This window comes from Cyprinus carpio, chromosome A13 (assembly GCF_018340385.1).
Source record: "Cyprinus carpio isolate SPL01 chromosome A13, ASM1834038v1, whole genome shotgun sequence".
In the NCBI taxonomy this organism is placed as follows: Eukaryota; Metazoa; Chordata; class Actinopteri; order Cypriniformes; family Cyprinidae; genus Cyprinus; species Cyprinus carpio.
Genome location: NC_056584.1, coordinates 24417153 through 24435777, shown reverse-complemented (window position 1 = coordinate 24435777; position 18625 = coordinate 24417153). Strand labels below are relative to the sequence as shown.

General features: G+C 35.0%; 1 protein-coding gene across 1 annotated transcript in view; it reads left to right on the top strand.

Annotated features, from left to right (window-relative positions):
- The window catches only part of LOC109081570 (MAM domain-containing glycosylphosphatidylinositol anchor protein 1-like), a 179705-nt gene that overhangs the window by 91210 nt on the left and 69870 nt on the right, over positions 1 to 18625 (top strand). The window contains exons 5-6 of the mRNA XM_042769445.1: positions 4379 to 4575; positions 5907 to 6039. Coding sequence (XP_042625379.1) covers positions 4379 to 4575; positions 5907 to 6039 — 330 coding nt within the window. The remainder of the gene's footprint in view (positions 1 to 4378; positions 4576 to 5906; positions 6040 to 18625) is intronic.

The window sequence follows — 18625 nt, the reverse complement described above, 5'->3', positions numbered from 1 at the left end:
TATGAGTGTGCATGTGTCGTTTATATTTATGTGTCATCGTCCCAAGAAAATCTAGGCCAATTAACAGAACAGTCACAGCACAAGCAATTATAGAAAGTCTCTTTTCGTCTATCCAGAAAGAGCGTAGTCCCTCGATGTCTCTCCTCTGGAATTCTGATCCCGTTAGGAGGTGGTGACTCAGGAAGTGTTCGGATGGTTAGTGACCCCCTCACCCAGCGGAGTTCAGCTCTCAGAGCTTTGCCTGGGGTTTTTAATTAAAACTGCACCCTAGTTCAAAGCACTCTGAAGGTTCTTGGTGCCGAGCCAGTGGGGTTGACTAAATATCTCATTTCCTGCTGTGGGGCAGAGACGAGGAAGGGCTGAGTGTAATTAGCTGATATGAGGAAGAGGAGGCTGCAGGTGTGCTGAGAGTCTGGAGGTTTGGGATCAGTACTAAGAGTCCGTCCCTGATCTGCTTTCTCATTTGGAGCGTGTTTATTAAAATCGCCTGCAACCGCTGATCTCTGGACAGTTTAATTGGAACTTCTTGTAGTTGTTAAATAAAAATCACAAATGAGATCTCTTTAATATCTCGTTGTTTCTCCTAAAAACCAAGGAGATTATTTGGAGAGCAAACAGACTCCATGTATTGAAATTTCTCACTAGCAAAGATCTTACAAGTCAGACATTTTAATATTCAAGTTTGCATTAAATGAAAATTCACACTTTTTTTTAAATGCATGTCATTGATCTTATGAAAAGATTATCTTTGCATGTTTATTTCTTTTTTCTTTTCTTTTCTTTTCTTTTCTTTTCTTTTCTTTTCTTTTCTTTTCTTTTCTAAACCTTGTAACTCTTAAAATTCTTAATTACAGTGTCATAACTTTTTTTGCATTAACTCAATTTCTCCCACAACCCCACCTTCATTTTATAACTTTTAAAATCTTACATTTTTATGAAGAACCATCTTATTTTTTTCTGCTTTTATATAAATTTTCATGTATAGTAAAATCTGTCTTTAAAATGTTAGTTAAACATAATTAAGCCCTCATTACCTTAAAACATAACTTATTACTCAAACACAGTAACTAATTGTGACATATATTAATACACATATACAATATATATACAAGTATTTTTAAACAATTTTTATCATTAGACTTTTTGCTCTAAATTTTATTTATTTATTTATTTTTAAACCTTAATTTTGCAAATGACTCTATTACAATGATGAGGATCTTATGAGAAGCACCATTGCTGATAATGAAAATGACAAAGAAACTTAAAATTAAAACATTCCAGAGGCATTATAGTAATGGGAATTAGGCCATATTAATGGTCCTTAATCTGGCTTAATTTTCTTTATGCAAAATATAATCTTCTTTCTTTCTTTTTTTGGAGTGGTGAAATATGACCTCTTCTTGACATATTTCACCCATTAAATTGTACAACAAGTTAAGTGCAGAGAATATCGATTTACTCATATGAAGACTGACCTGTGACCCTCACGTGTGTGACCTCTAGAGTAACCCCTGTGGATGTCAGCTGTTAGATACTGTGGATCCTCTCATATTGACAGAGGATATGCCTCGGGCTTTGCTATGTTATATTCACCTCATATAGGCTAAATTCAGCCACAAATCTCTCTGGTTAATGTGATGTTCAAATAATTAGAATGTCTTATTTGCCAGGACCTGTAGGTACATGAAATCGACCTGTTCACATTGACTGAAAATGCAACATTCATTTTTGAATACTAGTCAATTCATTTATTCTATTCCATCATTATGAACTTATAGTAAACAAATCAAATTATTTAATCCTTATCAGATTTATTAGTGCTTTCTTAATATTCTTAATGCACATGTAAAAATCATTGACACATTGTCATTTGCTTATATATCTGTCCTTTCACGCATATTCATTGAGAGTGAACTGAATTATGACAGAGATACAGGGATGTTCCTGTGGGTGCATTGTGGGTCCATGCCCTCAGACCAACCAGGTGAAGAGAAAGCTCATGTTTATGAGATCACAGGTTTTATGCTGTACTCTCGGACATTATGCAAATAATCCTGCAGTCCTAGCAGTAATGACATGATGAAGCATGCATTACAAATTAACGGTGACGCACTCGCTCACACACCATTCCTCGCTGACTCTGTCCATGTAGACACTGGGAGTACATGTGAGAACAGATACTGTTGACACTTGTAAAAAAGTTAGAAGTGATCTAATCAGAAAAATTAGAGAAAACCTGAAAAAGGTCTTTGCTGGTTTGCAGAGCTTTCCGTGCTGTTCGTATGTGCTCATTATATCCAAAACTGCTGCTCACATTCATGTGATGCTCCATTTCAGGCAATATGAAGAGTGCTAAATAATTCATAAGATGCTGGGATCAAACGTCTGCCTATGTTTGTGCTCTTCTGAACGCAGAAGGGTGTGTGTTGGTGTTGGTGGGTTAAAGTTTGGGTTTCTTTGGTAGCAATCTTTTGACGACATTCAGTATGTATATCGATATATTTATTCTAAAACAAATTTTGTTTTTTTTGTTTTTTTTTTTCTCAGAGGAACCAGTGATTTGACCAAACAAGCATTATAACCATTAGTTTAGAAATGTTTAATTTATTATTAAATGTTTAGCTTTGCATCATAGGGCCCCAAAATTCTGAACAGATTCAGAATTGTTTGAAAAGACATGAGGGTGAGTAAAAGACAATATTTATTTTTAAATCTGTTCAGAATTTTGGGGCCCTATGATGCAAAGCTAAATTTTCAGCATCAGTGTCTCATGATCCTTCAGAAATCATTCTAATGTGGTGATTTGCTGCACAAGAAATATTTCTTATTATTATCAATGTTGAACACAATTGTGCTGCCTAATATTTTTGTGGAAACCATGCTAAATAATTGTTTTTACACACACACACACACACACACACACACACACACACGCACGCACGCACGTATGCACACACACTCACACACACACACACACACACACACACACGCACATCCATGCATGTACACACACACACACACACACACACACATAAATATATATAACTAGATGCAGAGTTTTGCAAAGCATACATGCACAATCTGCTTCCATATACTTTCGTAACAGACACACACACACACACACACACACACACACACACACACACACACACACACACACACACACACACACACACACACACACACACACACACACAGTCACACCACTGCACAGAAGATCAATGGTTCTGCTCACTGGTATATTGGGTTGGGTCAGTGTGTCATTCGTGATTTTCTCCTCTGGCCTGTGGTCATCAGATTAGCTCCAGACGTCTAATAAAATTGAGTGATAATTTGACACAGTCATTGTGATGTGGGTTAGTGCACTCACCGGATTAATCTCTGTGGAATTGGCAGGGAATTCCCTACGGATCAGCACATTCCCCAGTCAATCTCTCTCTGACGGATGTGATGTTTTCATTTGAGGCTTCTTATTGCTATTGAATTTACTCAGGTGTTATGCTTAGGTTCCTTTCAGAAGCTATAATAAAGCCATTCATTTGTGCTCTCCACACACACACACACACACACACACACACACACACACACACACACACACACACACACACACACACACACACACACACACAGGACTGTGTGAGAGAGTCTATTGGACAAATTCCTGTTTATTCGGTGGGAATCACTGAGCAGCGAGAGGTCAGAGGTCAGACTGGGTTACACAGTCACATAAATTTAACTTTCACGTCTCTGTCCTCCATATGTGATACTGTTCTCTGCATGATCTGTGTGTTTATGTGTATGTGCATCTTGTTTTGCACATAATGAAGTAGCCAGTGTGTTTATTCATAGGATATTTCACTCAGAAATAAACATTTTACTATAATTACTCATCCTCATACCACTCTAACCTGTATTATTTCCATTCTTCTGTGAAATATACAAGGAGATGCCAGTTGTTCTTGCTCATACTGATAAAGCTGATGGTGATATTTAGTATCAAAGTCTAAAAAGGACTAAAAAAGCACTAAAAGTAGTTTAAATACCATGCATGCTAAGTCTTCAATCTGAAGACCTGTCGGTCTAAAACCATTTTAATGAAGTGCATTAGAGACCATTTATTGTATCATTCATTCAAACAATGAGACTGTTTTTATTGAAATGGCTAACCAGCCATTCAGATCCATTGAAACTCTGGTGAAACCTGTGTAATGGTGAAGATAGTGTGCTGACCGGTGGAAATAGTGGTCTTGTCTGAGACCACAAGATCAAGACTCTATAATTCTGGGTTTGGAGAGCATTTACCTCTCAGATTTTTCCATTAAAGAGATTACGTTTTCCCAATCTAAGTCAGTTCTCTTTCTTTCTGTCTGTTCTTCAGATCTGGATAAACCTGTGCTCACGGTGCACCAGACGGTGGGTGATGTACGAGGGAACTACTATCAGGAGAAAACAGTGTTTTTACGCTGTACGGTAAACTCTAACCCTCCTGCTCGCTTTATCTGGAAACGAGGAAATAAACCAATCGAACAGAGCAAAGACAACGGCGTGGATATCTACGAGCCTCTGTACACACAGGTACAAGACTATCATGACTTTTATTGTTTTTATTCATTTATTTTTATTAAAAAAAAAATAAAATAAAAAATAGCGAACTAATAATATTTTTTGGCCTTAACCCTACCCCTGACCCTTACAACCCTTTTTGGAATTGAACAATTTCAGTAAGAAATTATTTAGTAGGTTTATTAAGCTTTTGTTGTTGTTGACTGTTACACTATTTTTGTTTCGTTTTGTTTCTATTTTGTTTTGTTAACTTTTAGTCCATTTAAGTTAACTTTCGGAAACAATTTTGTCCCCAAACTAAGGAAAACCCAACCACTCCCACACACAGCTGGACAATATGCAAGATTTCTCTATAGGCCTTATTTCTACTAAAATAGAAAATAGTTTAATTAGAGTTAATAATCATTTGAATAGCAGATAACCACAGGAGACCTGCTCAATCACAGAGAAACGTACTCAATAAATCAGCAATCTATCAGTGATGAATTCATAATCTGAGCACTTATTATTAAAGAGTTGTTTGAATAAGGTGGGATGGATGGAGATTGATGGCTTTGCCATTAATAATGAGGATTATTCATTTTCCTGATGGACTCAGTCAAAAGAATTAGAGGAATTAAAAATTCCTGAATTCATTCTCTCTTTATCATGCACACAAAGCCTCTGACATTGCTTTGTGTGCATGATAAAGAGAGCCCCATTTGTGTTCACATGAATTACATCATGAATTACTACAGACATATTTAACAGTATACAGAACTCTGTCTCATTATTTGATAGATTGAAGCTTGTTTGGTGCAGAATGCACAGGAAATTCTGGAGCATTTTTATTTATTTTTAATTTTTTGGAAAATCAGCCAAATTGACTGTTCCAATCCAAACCAGTTATATTTGAATTGGTAATATAGAATTAAATTGAACTGTATTTAAATTTTGCTTTGTCTTAAAATTGAAATATCATTCATATGTATTCATTTTAAAATGTTTTATGCACCCTGTTATGCTCTGACATTTCCTGTTTCTGGCATCATATTTGAAGAAATGACATCATCACAGTTGTTTTCACTTGTTGTTTTCAGCCTTTATAAACGTTTTTTGTAGTATTTTATAATTTGCACTTGTGTTGGCCCTGTCTCATGTCAACACTGTGATGCCCCAGGTGGGAAAATGTGATTAAAATTATGCGAAAAGAAAAACTCTAAAAGTGTAAATGGCACTGTTTGCAGAGGGTGACCAACAAACATCATTTTGTTATTATGTATAAATGCATGTTTTGACTGACAGGAAAAACAAATGTTTTTGTGTGGTGTATTTTTATCATGTGAATGTGTGTGTGTTTGCAGGGTGAGACCAAGGTGCTGAAACTGAAAAACCTCCGTCCACAGGACTTTGCTAATTACACCTGTCAGGTGTCCGTGCGGAACGTTTGTGATATTCCAGACAGCTCTGTCACCTTTCGTCTTACCAACACCACCAGTGAGTTCCCATCTATGCTCAAACACCCACATTCACTCGCTTTCCCTCTTTATACAGCAGCTGTAGTGAGTTTTGCACATGACTTTTGTGAACCTTTTGTGGAAGCCCTGCTTTAATTTCATTACAGGAAACTAATGAATTGCGTATAGAATTTCTTGCTTACAGAAACTGTCTTTTCTCCTTCAGTTCTTTTTATTATTTTTTTCTCCTCAAATGTTCCTTTTCCCTTGGTTATGTGTTGACCTGTCATGTTTAATTCACCTTTCTTTGATTACATCATCACTTTTCCCTCTTTTAATCTCACGTTCTTTCTCTTCTGCGTTCTCTCGTTCACTGTCTGTCAGCGCTGAAAAACACGTCTGTCTTTGATCATGATGGTCTCTGCACCAGTTTGTGTCTCAGGTCTCTCTGAAGGCAGACGTTACTATTGGTCCTCCAAGAAATCAGCAAACTGACAGGATGTGTGATTTTTTTTTCTTGTTAGAATAACACACATTGAGCTGTGGTGCACATACTGTATGGGGATGTGAGTTATTCTTGATCCCATTCCCCCCTCTTCTCCTTGTCATTTTCCTGTCTTCTATTTCTCTTTGAATTAAAAAGTGCAAAACTGGAATTTGAGTTAGAAAAAGTGCAAAAAAATATAAATTGGTCTGAGTCATAAAGGGTAGACCGATCAGACTACATACTCTTTTTGTTCCAGTGAATATTTGTCAGGTGTGATTTATTGTATATAAGTCAATATACTTCAACAACGGGGCATGTTCCACACTACTTTATGGGATAAGCTGCCACAATTGGAACTTTTAAAAAATATTATTCAAAATATATTATCTATTTTACAGCTTTTCAATTAAAAAACAAAATTATTTAAAAAAACGGGCAAAGATCAAATAAGTAATACCACAATTATATACACTTCTGTTCTAATGTTTGGAGTTTGTAAGACTTTTGAAATGTTTTTGAAATAAGTCTCTTATGCTCACGGGGCTGCATTTATTTGATAAAAAATACAGTAAAAACAGTGAAATTATGAAATATTATTACAGTTTCAAAAACCTTTTTTATATATACAGTATGTATTTTAAAATGTAATTTATTCCTGTGATCAAAGCTGAATTTTCAGAATCATTACTCCAGTCTTCAGTGTCACATGATCCTTCAAAAATCATTCTGATAATCTGATTTGCTGAAAATTTCTTATTATTATAAATGTACAGTTGTGCTGTTAAAAAAAAAAAAAAAAAAAAAAAAAAAAAATATATATATATATATCTATATATATATATATATATATATAATATATATAATTTTTTTTTTTTTTTTTTTTTTTTTTTGTGGAAATTTGTGATAATTTTTTTACAGGATTCTTGAATAAAAAAGATCAGCATTTATTTAAAATACATTTTCTTGTTTACATTATAAATGCCTCCTCTGTCATTTTTGATCAGCCTAAAGCATCCTTGCTGAATAAAAGTATTAATGTCTTAAAAAAAAAAAAAATCCTTCTGATAGTAGTAGTAAATTTTTGTGCAAATTTCCCATGTGACAACTAGCTCCAGTATCTCTTATACAGTATATGGTTTTTCACATGCTTTCAAACGGTTTCATAGGGTGAGTAACTTCAGGGGGCTTATGAAAGCTCTTTCCTTGTAAACTAACGTTTTCTTCATCGTCAAAATAAATAGTTTGTGTAATCCATAATGAATAAAATTCACCGCAAAAGCAAAAATATGCCTGTGACTGGCAAATGAAAGAGAAATCTTTGCAAGAACACAAAATACGAGTACAATACCCAGAGAAACCCTTTATGAATTAGTCATGTAAAAAACATGTTTGTTCGTGTTCAAATTAGCAGCATTAAGAATTCATGCTCGAGAAACAAGTTCAAAGCTTGCCGAGAAAATCTAAAAGTAGCCCAAAAGATCCCCCCTCTCTGTGTGTGTCTTTATTTCCCTCGTTTCTCGTTCTCTTTCTCTTGTGATGAGTTTGAAAGGCTGTTGATTCTCTTCTTTCTGCTCTCTCCACTAGAAAGGCAGCTGTGAAATAGTCAATAGAGATGAGTGACAATATCAGAAGTCTGTACCTCACACACACATACACACGCGCGCTCTGCGGCGCCCCATCGGTGTCCTGCCCTGTGGAGAAACAACACACTACTGCAAATTGGAATTTGTTTTCTGCGTGGCAGGAGCACGCGGCTCGCGTACACGCAGCTCGTCGCCGAAAGAACAAAACACTGATTTGTTTTTCTGTTGATTTTCATTTTCTTTCCTCTGAACTGACGAGCAGGAAGGGGGCAAGATGAAATTGGAGGGAGCATGAGAAACACACGTCGGATGCTGCGCTGAAGTTTGAGAAGTTCGTCTCTTTAGAGGGTAGAGTGAAGGAGACTGCGTCTGTGCACAGGATTCAGTGCACTTGTTTTAAATTACGGGTCGATCAAGACGTGTAACTCCAAAATAGCTGGTCAGCGTCCGCTTGTGTGAAGGTCAGAGCTCAGATCAGAGAGAAAGACTTGCTTTGTTCACTATGGGGGATGGATCTGTAAAAGCCATTTTTAACCATTTAGGGTATGATGTTATATCTAAACCATCATGGCTGATTATCTTTTTTCATAATTCTCTCTGGTTCTCCTCTTATACACTAGTATAAACAAAAGTTTGGGGTCAGTAAGAAATTAAGACTTTTATTCAGTAAGGACACATTGCATTGATAAAAAGACATTTATAATGTTACAAAAGGTTTCTATTTCAAATAAGTACTGTTCTTTTGAACTTTCTATTCATCAAAGAAAGAAATCCAGGTTTCCATAAATAATAATTATATTAAACAGCACTACTGTTTTCAACACTGATAACAATAAGAAATGTTACTTGAGCAGCGAATCAGCTTATTAAAATGATTTCTGAAGGATCATGTGATACTGAAGACTGGAGTAATGATGCTGAAAATTCAGCTTTGCATCATAGGAATAAATTACACTTTAAAACATATTACAATAGAAAACAGTTTAAATTGCAATAATATTCATGATGTTACTGTTTTTACTGTATTGTTATTTTCAAATAAATGCAGCCTCAGAGAGCATAAGAAACCTTCAAAACATCTTCAAAAACATTTTAAAAATCATATTGACCTCAAGCTTTTGAACAGTAGTGTATATCACTTTTTTGGTGTTTATTTAGCACAACATTAATTTAACATGGCTGACAAAAGTTACCTTTGAAAGACATATATTTATATTCTATTGTAATGAAAGATGTATTAAGAAATGTTAAGTCAAAAAGGAATAATATGTGCAAAATGCATTATATTCTTGTTATATTTTTCCTTTTTGATTTAATATTCCATGTTTCAGAAACTTGATTGTCTGGTGAATCAGATTTTTTTGGATGTAGCAAGTGAAACTGAAATTGATGTCTAGCTATTGTTTGTAAGGTTTTTGCATTCTTAAACTAGTTTTATATAAAAATGTCTCAAGATATAGCATACTTTTTAATGAGATGTCCAAAATCACTGATATTTCTTCCAGTTCATTCATCACACTGGAAATCGAAGGTCAAATCAAGCACATTGCATTGTGGGATACAGTATTCCATGCACTTTCCTCAGTTGTATACACTCCACATTTTAGCAAACGTTGTAGACCATCAGAAAGTTTGCAAACTCTTCAAAGTATGCTTACTATATAGTGCAAGTACTAGTTTGTGATTCCATGTTATGATTAATTAATATTTCACCTCACCTCAGCTGTGGTAAAATCACTGCAACCCAGTTTCAACTGGCTTGTTGCTTTAATAGAAATCCAAGAGACTCAAAAGGAGACTGTTTGCACTAGTATAAAAAAAATACCATATGACGTATTCATTTAAATCAAAGGCAATTTAATAACCTTTATCACTGATTAAATTTTAGGGGATTTCATCCCTATGCATGTATATCAAAACTCAGCCTGGAAAAGATAATAATAATAATAATAATAATAATAATAATAATAATAATAATAATAATAATAATAATAATAAAAACATGCACATACTTTTGTTGATACGTCAGTATTTTGTGTTTAATTATATGTTTATATATTTCATCATTTATATAGACACATATGTACTATGTACATAGATACAGGCACCATTTGTATAGATCATTCAAGAAGAAACGACTGATGTAACTCAATCCCATCACACTCATGCTCAAATGAAGCTTTAATTGGATAATTGTATGGCTGGGTATCTTTAATTGGATAATTGTATGGCTGGGATTGAGAGAGAGAGAGATAGATTGTTATTATTCTGAGAAAAGAGTGAACCTGTTGGAACATTTCTCTCTTTCAAACTGTTTTTCCCCTCTTTTAATGTTTTCATATTTTCCTCTTGGCTGAATCCCACTGCAGTAGGGTATGATGAGCTGTCAGTTTATATGCTTTAGGAGCCTCAAAGAAAAGGAGCAGAAAGAATTAGGAGAGGGTCTACATAGACAGCATTTCCTGACAGCAAGTCTTGTTCACAGTGGTCAAAAGAAGCTGGTAAAAATAAGATGTCATTCTGTTTTTGACAGGGAATTCATTTATTCTTTTAAAATTATTATTATATCCCAGCATGTGAGAATAGACAAATAGAAGAGTAAAACCGCTCACAGTAATACTAACTTTGTCTTGCTGACATTTGACTATAGTATCTTCCCATTGATAGAAACTTAACTTTGGTTCATGTCATCTGACAAAATGTCATTTTGACATTATTTTCATGAGCATATCATTAAGCAAATTTCCAGATTTTTAAATAGTTGTATCTCGACCAAATTTTGTCCGATCCTAATAAACCATACATCATTGGGAAGCTTATTTATTCAGCTTTCAGATGATGTATAAATCTCAATTTCCAAATATTGACACTTAAGACTGGTTTTGTGGTCCAGTGTCAAATATATAACTAAAAATCATGATATTAAGAATTTTTATTTATTTATTTATTTTACATTATGATGTTATATATCAAATTATTATATTTATGCTTAACTTTTTGTTAGTAATTGTTATATGATAAATTGCTTATGAAGCCATCCATTTCAAATAAATAATGAAAACACACACGCACACACACACACACACACACACACACACACACACACACACACACACACACACACACACACACACACACACACACACACACACACACACACACACAATCAATGAGAAGTACATCAGCATTTAGTCGTACAGGATGTGCTACATGTGTTTACCTTTGCCTGTGATTGATTGAGGGCTGGAGAGATTATTTTCTCTGCTATCTTTATGCCATGGATGCTCAGGATTAGATTTTCTCCAGGTGGGTCACACTGACACACACACAGAACAGGCGGCATCCGGTAGATTGATTTTTTGTATTGCAATCCTGATGCTGTATTGGAGTTCATTCGACCTGTTAAAGATGCTACACTAAATCGTCCTCCCTCACGCAGTCACGCTCTGAGTTCTGCTATGAACACATGTGTGTATCGAGTGCTGCTCACCAATGTATTGACACTAGATGGATAGATGTGACAGATGGTTGATGAAGGAAAATCCTTATTTGTTCTCTGAACATCAGCCATTAATCTCAGCTTTATATAACATCAACTCTATATATCGTTATATAGTTATTCATATTGAACATTTAATTAAAACATTATTTTATACACCAAATAATGTGTTTGGAGTGTAATCCAACTCCATTTTTGGAGTGTAATCCAGTGAATTAAATACTTTATAAATGAAATATGATGCACTTTGTCTCATTTGATTGTTTTTTTAATGTTTTATTTGGAATGGATTCATAAGAAAATGATCAGATTATTCATTCCAAATTAATGATAAATCTGACTTCATATTATATAACACTTGATTTACACTAATCCCGATTAGTTCAACCATGTTTGAAGCCAATGAGAAAAAAAACAGCTATATTCATGCTTTTTGCACCTCTGTAGGGCACTGGGATGCTACTTGTAGGGTGAAATTTTTTTTTAGTTTAGTATCTTAAATTATTATTATTATTTGCTATATAATGATAGTAATTCAGTATGATGAAAATATAGTAATTCAGTAAGTTCTGTGTCTTTATGCAAGGTGTAACAAACTGCCTAATGCTTTGATACCAAGCATTCGGTCATATATATATCGTCGCTGCCTGATGAAACTCACGTATGTCCAAAACGGTTACTTTTCAGGAAGTGAAAAAAACACTGTATTTCAAAAGCAGTTGAATGTAGCGTTGTCATACTTGGTACGGCCTCTTTACATGTAACCATATTCTTGCCAGTGTAATGATATAATCCACATTTGACCAAAATTGAGTTTTAAATGGACATATGTGCATTTTTTACAGTAACAGTGGTCGATACGCGTTCTTCCGATCATTAATTAGAATGGCCAAGTCGCGTTTCATATTGACAGATGAATACGCTCAGTTTATTAAATAGCCTACGTCTTAGTTTATTAAATACACTTAGTTTATTTAATATTAATTATAAATTTATTAAATGTCTCTTGCAAACTATGAAGGGACAATGAATCAATACACTGACATGGTAATGCTAGACAGATACTTTGTTTGCACAGTCCTACCGTAATTTTGTCACTCCTAGACGTACGTCTAGACCATTTACCAATAAATAATAGTTGTGAATATATAATAAACTTGAGAACAGTTGTCAAAAACAAACGTTTGCTGATAGTTTACCTCACAGTGTTATATGGCTATCCAGTGCTGAGCTTCGATGAAACTTCACGAGACCGGCGAGATGCTTCCACAGGGCGGGAGATATGCGGCGTGATTGACAGCTTTGACACCAAATGGATATATACGTGAAAATCAGATGACATGATTTCACAACTTTTCATTGGCCATTTAGATATGTGACGCATACTGTATACGGAAATGAACCTGGACATTCAATCCGTCGAAAAATCTCAAAATCGGCAAAATGGACATACGTGGTTTTCATCAGACAGCGACGATATATATAATTTTTTTTTTTATTTATTTGTTTATTTTCTTTTTTTTTGGTAAGACTGTTCAAAAACAACCCCATTTGAATGAATCCTCATTATTTTTGACTGTTAATTCAAACTGCCTCCTCTCAGTTAATTATCGTTTGCACACACACTGTTTCCTGACTGGTACTCCTATTAGTTTATTTTACAGTGTGTTTTCTCTGAAGTGCTTTTTTAACCTCTGTAGGCTCTCTTTGTTCATATCTAGAGAGTTTGAACGCAAATGGTTTGTATGTAGCTCAGATTACAGGGGTAAATTTCTGGCGTCGGATATATGTTAATTAATGCAGTGTGGGTTAATGTGCAATGCTGAACATGTGCTTTTGCTTTAGGGGTCATGGTCTCCCTGTTAGGAAAAGGGTTGGTTAAGCGTTGGTTAGCTGTGTTAATGTATCTCCGTCTCAGTCTCTTTGAGCCATTAGCTGCCAGTAATTGGCTGGGCTTAATTGCACAAGCCTGGTCCCTACGGCAATGGAGACGGCGGATGTCCGATCTCTCGATAGATGTTGCTCTGGTGATTCGCTCTCTTTTACACACGCACAAACACACACACATACACACACACACACACACACACACACACACACACACACACACACACACACACACACACACACACACACACACACACACACACACACACATTTTATGCACATAAAACAACTGGAATGACCTACTGCATTTGATGGGAAATGCTTTAAACTACAGAGCATACTGCATCCCATAATGCAATGTACTCGACATCTATTAAGATGTATGAACCTGAAGAAATACTGTGATTCTTACACTGCAAAATTTCTGTTCTTGACAAGTAGTTTGTCTGGTTTTCTAGTTAAAATATATAAACATACTTTAAACAAGATACATTTACTTGAGAAGCAACACTGCGTGAGATATTAAGGCTTGTTTGTAGGCAATATATCTTTATCAGTATAATATTTGGGTTTTGTCTTAATGCACTGGAAGATTTCTTCAACTTATTTGAGTGTAAAAAAAAGGCTAGGAAACAATATCTTATGCAATGTTGCATCTGAAGTAAGTTAGTCTTGTCTGAATGATTTTTAGATATTTTATTTGAAAAACAAGTCAAATAAAATGAATAAAACAATCATTTTTATGCAGTTTTTTTTATTTTAATGTTTTTTTTTTATTTTTAACACTTTTATTGATTGGATCAGTTTGACCAAACATTAAGAAATTTTGTGATGACGGTAAAATTTTTTTGCATAAAAATAACTCTTTTTATTGCTGCATTTCACATATCATTTTCTTTTTTTATAAAGTAGGTGGAAGTATAAAATGTATACTTTCCAGTATTTAATATGTAGTTAGTATCCATTATGAGCATACTCTCTAACATGTTACAGTTGTGGTGCTCATGTTGGTGATGTGGGTTTGAGTCCAGTTGCTGTATGTCCTCGTCTCATTTCCTTCCTCTGCTCAATCTTTTTCTCTTCCCTCCAAAATAATGCTGTGTAGCAGTGGGTTTGATCCTGTGAGAAACAATGACCCCTGCCCTTTATAAGACATGGCTCTCTTCCATATGCATATGCACAACTGTGACTTTTCTATAGCAAAGCAGATCTGAAAGCGTGCCGTATGCATAGCAGAGAGCGGCTGAGGGGAGATGTGTCTGATATTGATCAGTCTGTGTCTCGCTACACTCACCTGCCGTCCCTTACCATCAGTACACAGAGCTAATACACCATCAGGTGTAATGAGGATGAATGGGCTGCATGTGTGTGATGTACACATTCATTTCCCCTTGGGAGAGGACATTTTCCTGTTAAAGGGACAGCTCCCACAGATTACATTTCTGTCTTCTTTTCATTTTTTTTCTTTTTTTTTTTTTGTTCCAGACTACGTTTGCATAGATGTTTTTTTTTTTCTCCGTGGATTTTCCATATAGTGACAGTCCCAAGTGACCATGGCTACAACACTCCATAAAGGACAAAACCACACCAAAAATAATCCATAACAGTTGTCTACATGACATATTTGTAAGTCTTCTAAAGCCAAATGAATACTTAGCTGAACTGATTTAGCTTCAGCTTTAATTGAATTTAATTTCATTTCATTTCATTTTTTTATATTGCAATAATTTTACATTCAATCTTCAAATTAATGTTAAAACAACATAAAGACAGTATATTTTTTAATAATTTTTTAATGGCATCTTTTTTGACTGAAGGCGAGTATCACTGATGCTAATAATACTGATATCTCTATGAATTTTTCCCCCCTTATATATCACTATAGCATTCAACATTAAAGTATAATTGAGATCAATCAATTTTTACATTTATTAGACTTTAAAAAATAACAACTTCTAATTTAACTTAAAACAATCTTCACATAAACCTGTTATAGTAAAATGGTATATTTAGCTACCTGTGCCCTTCAGAAAGTAGAAAATACACTGAAACTGAATAAAGTTAACAAACACTGTATTCTAAATTAAATATAGATGGTTCCTTAAAGCTACAAAAATGATTGATTTCCTCTTTTTTTCTTTTGTTCTTTGATGAACAGATATAACAGCAGCTGGGTTATTAGCTTATTTCGGCTGAGTGGGGTGGCCAACCCTAGCTCCATCCCTGCGTTAATTGCGTTTAATATTTTTAACACATTTTGACAGCACTAATATTTATATATATATATATGAATAGTAAATGAGTAGTAAATGAATAGTAAATTAATAGAAAATAAATACAAAGGAGAAACTCAATGACGCATGTTTACACAAAATCATGACATTTTCTGACTTTGATAAAATGACAAACAAAACACAAACACACACACACACACACACACACACACACACACACACACACACACACACACACACACACACACACACACACACACACACAATCAGACAAAAAAAAAATTGGTAGGCTTATTGCCATGTAGTTAGGATTTATTTAACAGCACTAATTGAGACAGGCATAGTTACATCAGACAGGATAAATTGCTTTAATTATGTCATTGTCATGTCTAACATTGCTGAGTACTAATTACTTTTCATCTGTTGTCACGGCAGCACGGCTCCGATAGATTCATTAATCTGCGGTGTTTTTGCATTACTTCTTTTTTTCTTCTTTTTTTTTTTTTTTTACATGGTGAAGCCATCAGTGATTGACAGATGTGATTGGCGCATGAGACACTGAGTGGATGAACAATCCTGAAAGTGACATCCTTCAGGAGAGACAGAGAATGCTTTCCGAGAGGAGAAGGTTTTGTTGTGTTTGTTACTCCGAAATCCTTTAATAGAATCTTTCTAGGATAAGCTCAGTGACTGATATATGAAAACCACAGGTGCTGATTCACAGGTTCATGCTGTCTGCTTTGTTTTCTGAGTCATGCCTTTGAAATAATCAGTACTTATTACTTCTGGATGGAAAATCCAATAAAGTACATATAGTGATTTTATCAGTCTGTCTGGAAGAATTTGTGTTTACCCAACTGATACAATAAGCTAAAGGAAAGTTTGACAGGTTAGCAGCATCAAAGCAAAAGATACTCTGAGTTTTTATTGAAGCACTAAGTAGAAGATAACTAGATATTCCAGAGTACAGCGATATGCTTTGTTCAGAGTTATATCTGTGAAATAATTTGTACTTCTTTCTTTTGGACAGATATAGATTTTAATCAAAATATTTTACACATTTTCAGCTTTCTCTGCTGCAGTGCCATTATTTTAATTAATTACTTTTTTAACATGCTGCTCTATTATTGTAGTTTAAGGCTTCTTTTTTAAAATCAATAATCAAAAGCAGCTGGAGGATGATGTGTTAAATTTTATTATTTGTCAAATTCCAATATAATTAATCAGAGTAAATTAAACTGTTGAGAAGTAGAATTGTGTTCTTTGAAGGAAAAAAACTTTCTCAGAAGCTAGTAGGAAAACAGAATTTAATAGGAAAGTTCAGACAGCACTTTGTAAAATGGCTGTGACTTATTAGACACCTCTTTACTATTTTTATTCTGCTTTTGAGATGCAGTTCTATTGAATGAGAAATTGTGAGCAGTGGGGTCAAAAGGTCATATTCTGTCTAAATGTGAGGTGGGATTGCAAGCATCTCAGCTTGCATATTTTTAGATAGAATCACCCTTACATGGCACATAAAGCCAAACCAAACTGTGGTTGGTTGCTTAAATAATTCGACCAGCCCAGGAAATAGCATTGGCGTGTGTGATTAAAGTTTTAGCAGTTGCAGCTCTTTCATGGGTGTTGGCTTTGTGAAGCTCTCTGTGGTGGGTTTTTGTGGAAACAGGCTCTTCAAGGTGAATATTGAAGTTTGCTGTCAATTTGTGTTGTTTGGACACAATTCTTCTTAGTGTTTGACCGTCACTATCATTCACTTTCAGTTTTCACCCATATTTCTTCTTTGCTCATGAGGTCTTGCCATGCTCTGTGTACACAGTCATAATTGTACAGACTGTTGAACCAAAAGCATTAAACAGTTGGGCTGTTAAAGGGATAGTTCACTCAAAAATGAAAACTCACAGTTGATGAAGAATGTTGGCAAACAGTTGACGGTAGACATTGACTTCAACAGTGTGTTTTTTTTTTCTTTTCCCAAACTATGGAAGTCAATGGCTACCGTTGGCTCTGTGGTTATCAACATTCTTCAGAAAATCTTTGTGTTTAACAGAAGACAGAAACCCATACAGGTTTGGAACAACTTGAAGGTCAGTAAATGAAGACAGAGTTTTCATTTTTTGGGTGAACTATATTTTTAAGGACATTCATACTAAACAGGCTTCCATGACTTGCCCTTTTTGGAAGTGTGACAAGTCATCCATTTCTCAGAGTGCTTGTACTAAACACTGCTGAACACTACTTATACTACACTGAAAGATAAACTAAAGAAATATAGACAATGAAAAGATAAATAAAATATTATCACAATGTTTGTTTTTGCACTGAAACCTTGTGTTCATTTACACAAATGATATTACCCCCTGGGTGGTCACATTATTTTGTCCAACCCTGTATATTAACGATGCTTTTCAGTAGGTTTATTAATAATCAGCACATAAGCTCTTTCCACCATTTCGGTTTTCCACTGATCTTGTGCATTCACCTCAAAACCTTCATGCAACGCTGTTTGGAAACAAAACAAGATCTTAGAAAGGAAAACGCATTTCACTTTCTACCTTATCCTAAGTTAATTTCTGACACTTCATTTCTTTTAACAGAAATTTCCTCTACCCATTACTCTCTCTGATGTGTTTGTGGAGCACAGAAGTGCAGCGGTTTGTAAAAGCGGTGTAAACTCTGTAAAACACATCAGTCCTATTATCGAGAGACAACAGTGGACTGATGCTGCGCCGTCCCCCTCGTACTGTTCTGGGGAGCTGAAGCGATAAATTCTTTCCTCCTCAGACCCTCTCTTTCTTCACCTCTGTTTCAGTCCCTGTGACCTCTCTGTTATTTGTAGAACAAATAAGATTGTTTTATGTACTGTAGCTGAGAGCTTGTAGAGCTGTTGGCAGTACAGAAACCCAGATCTCCTCCAGTCTGGTGCTGGAGTCCAT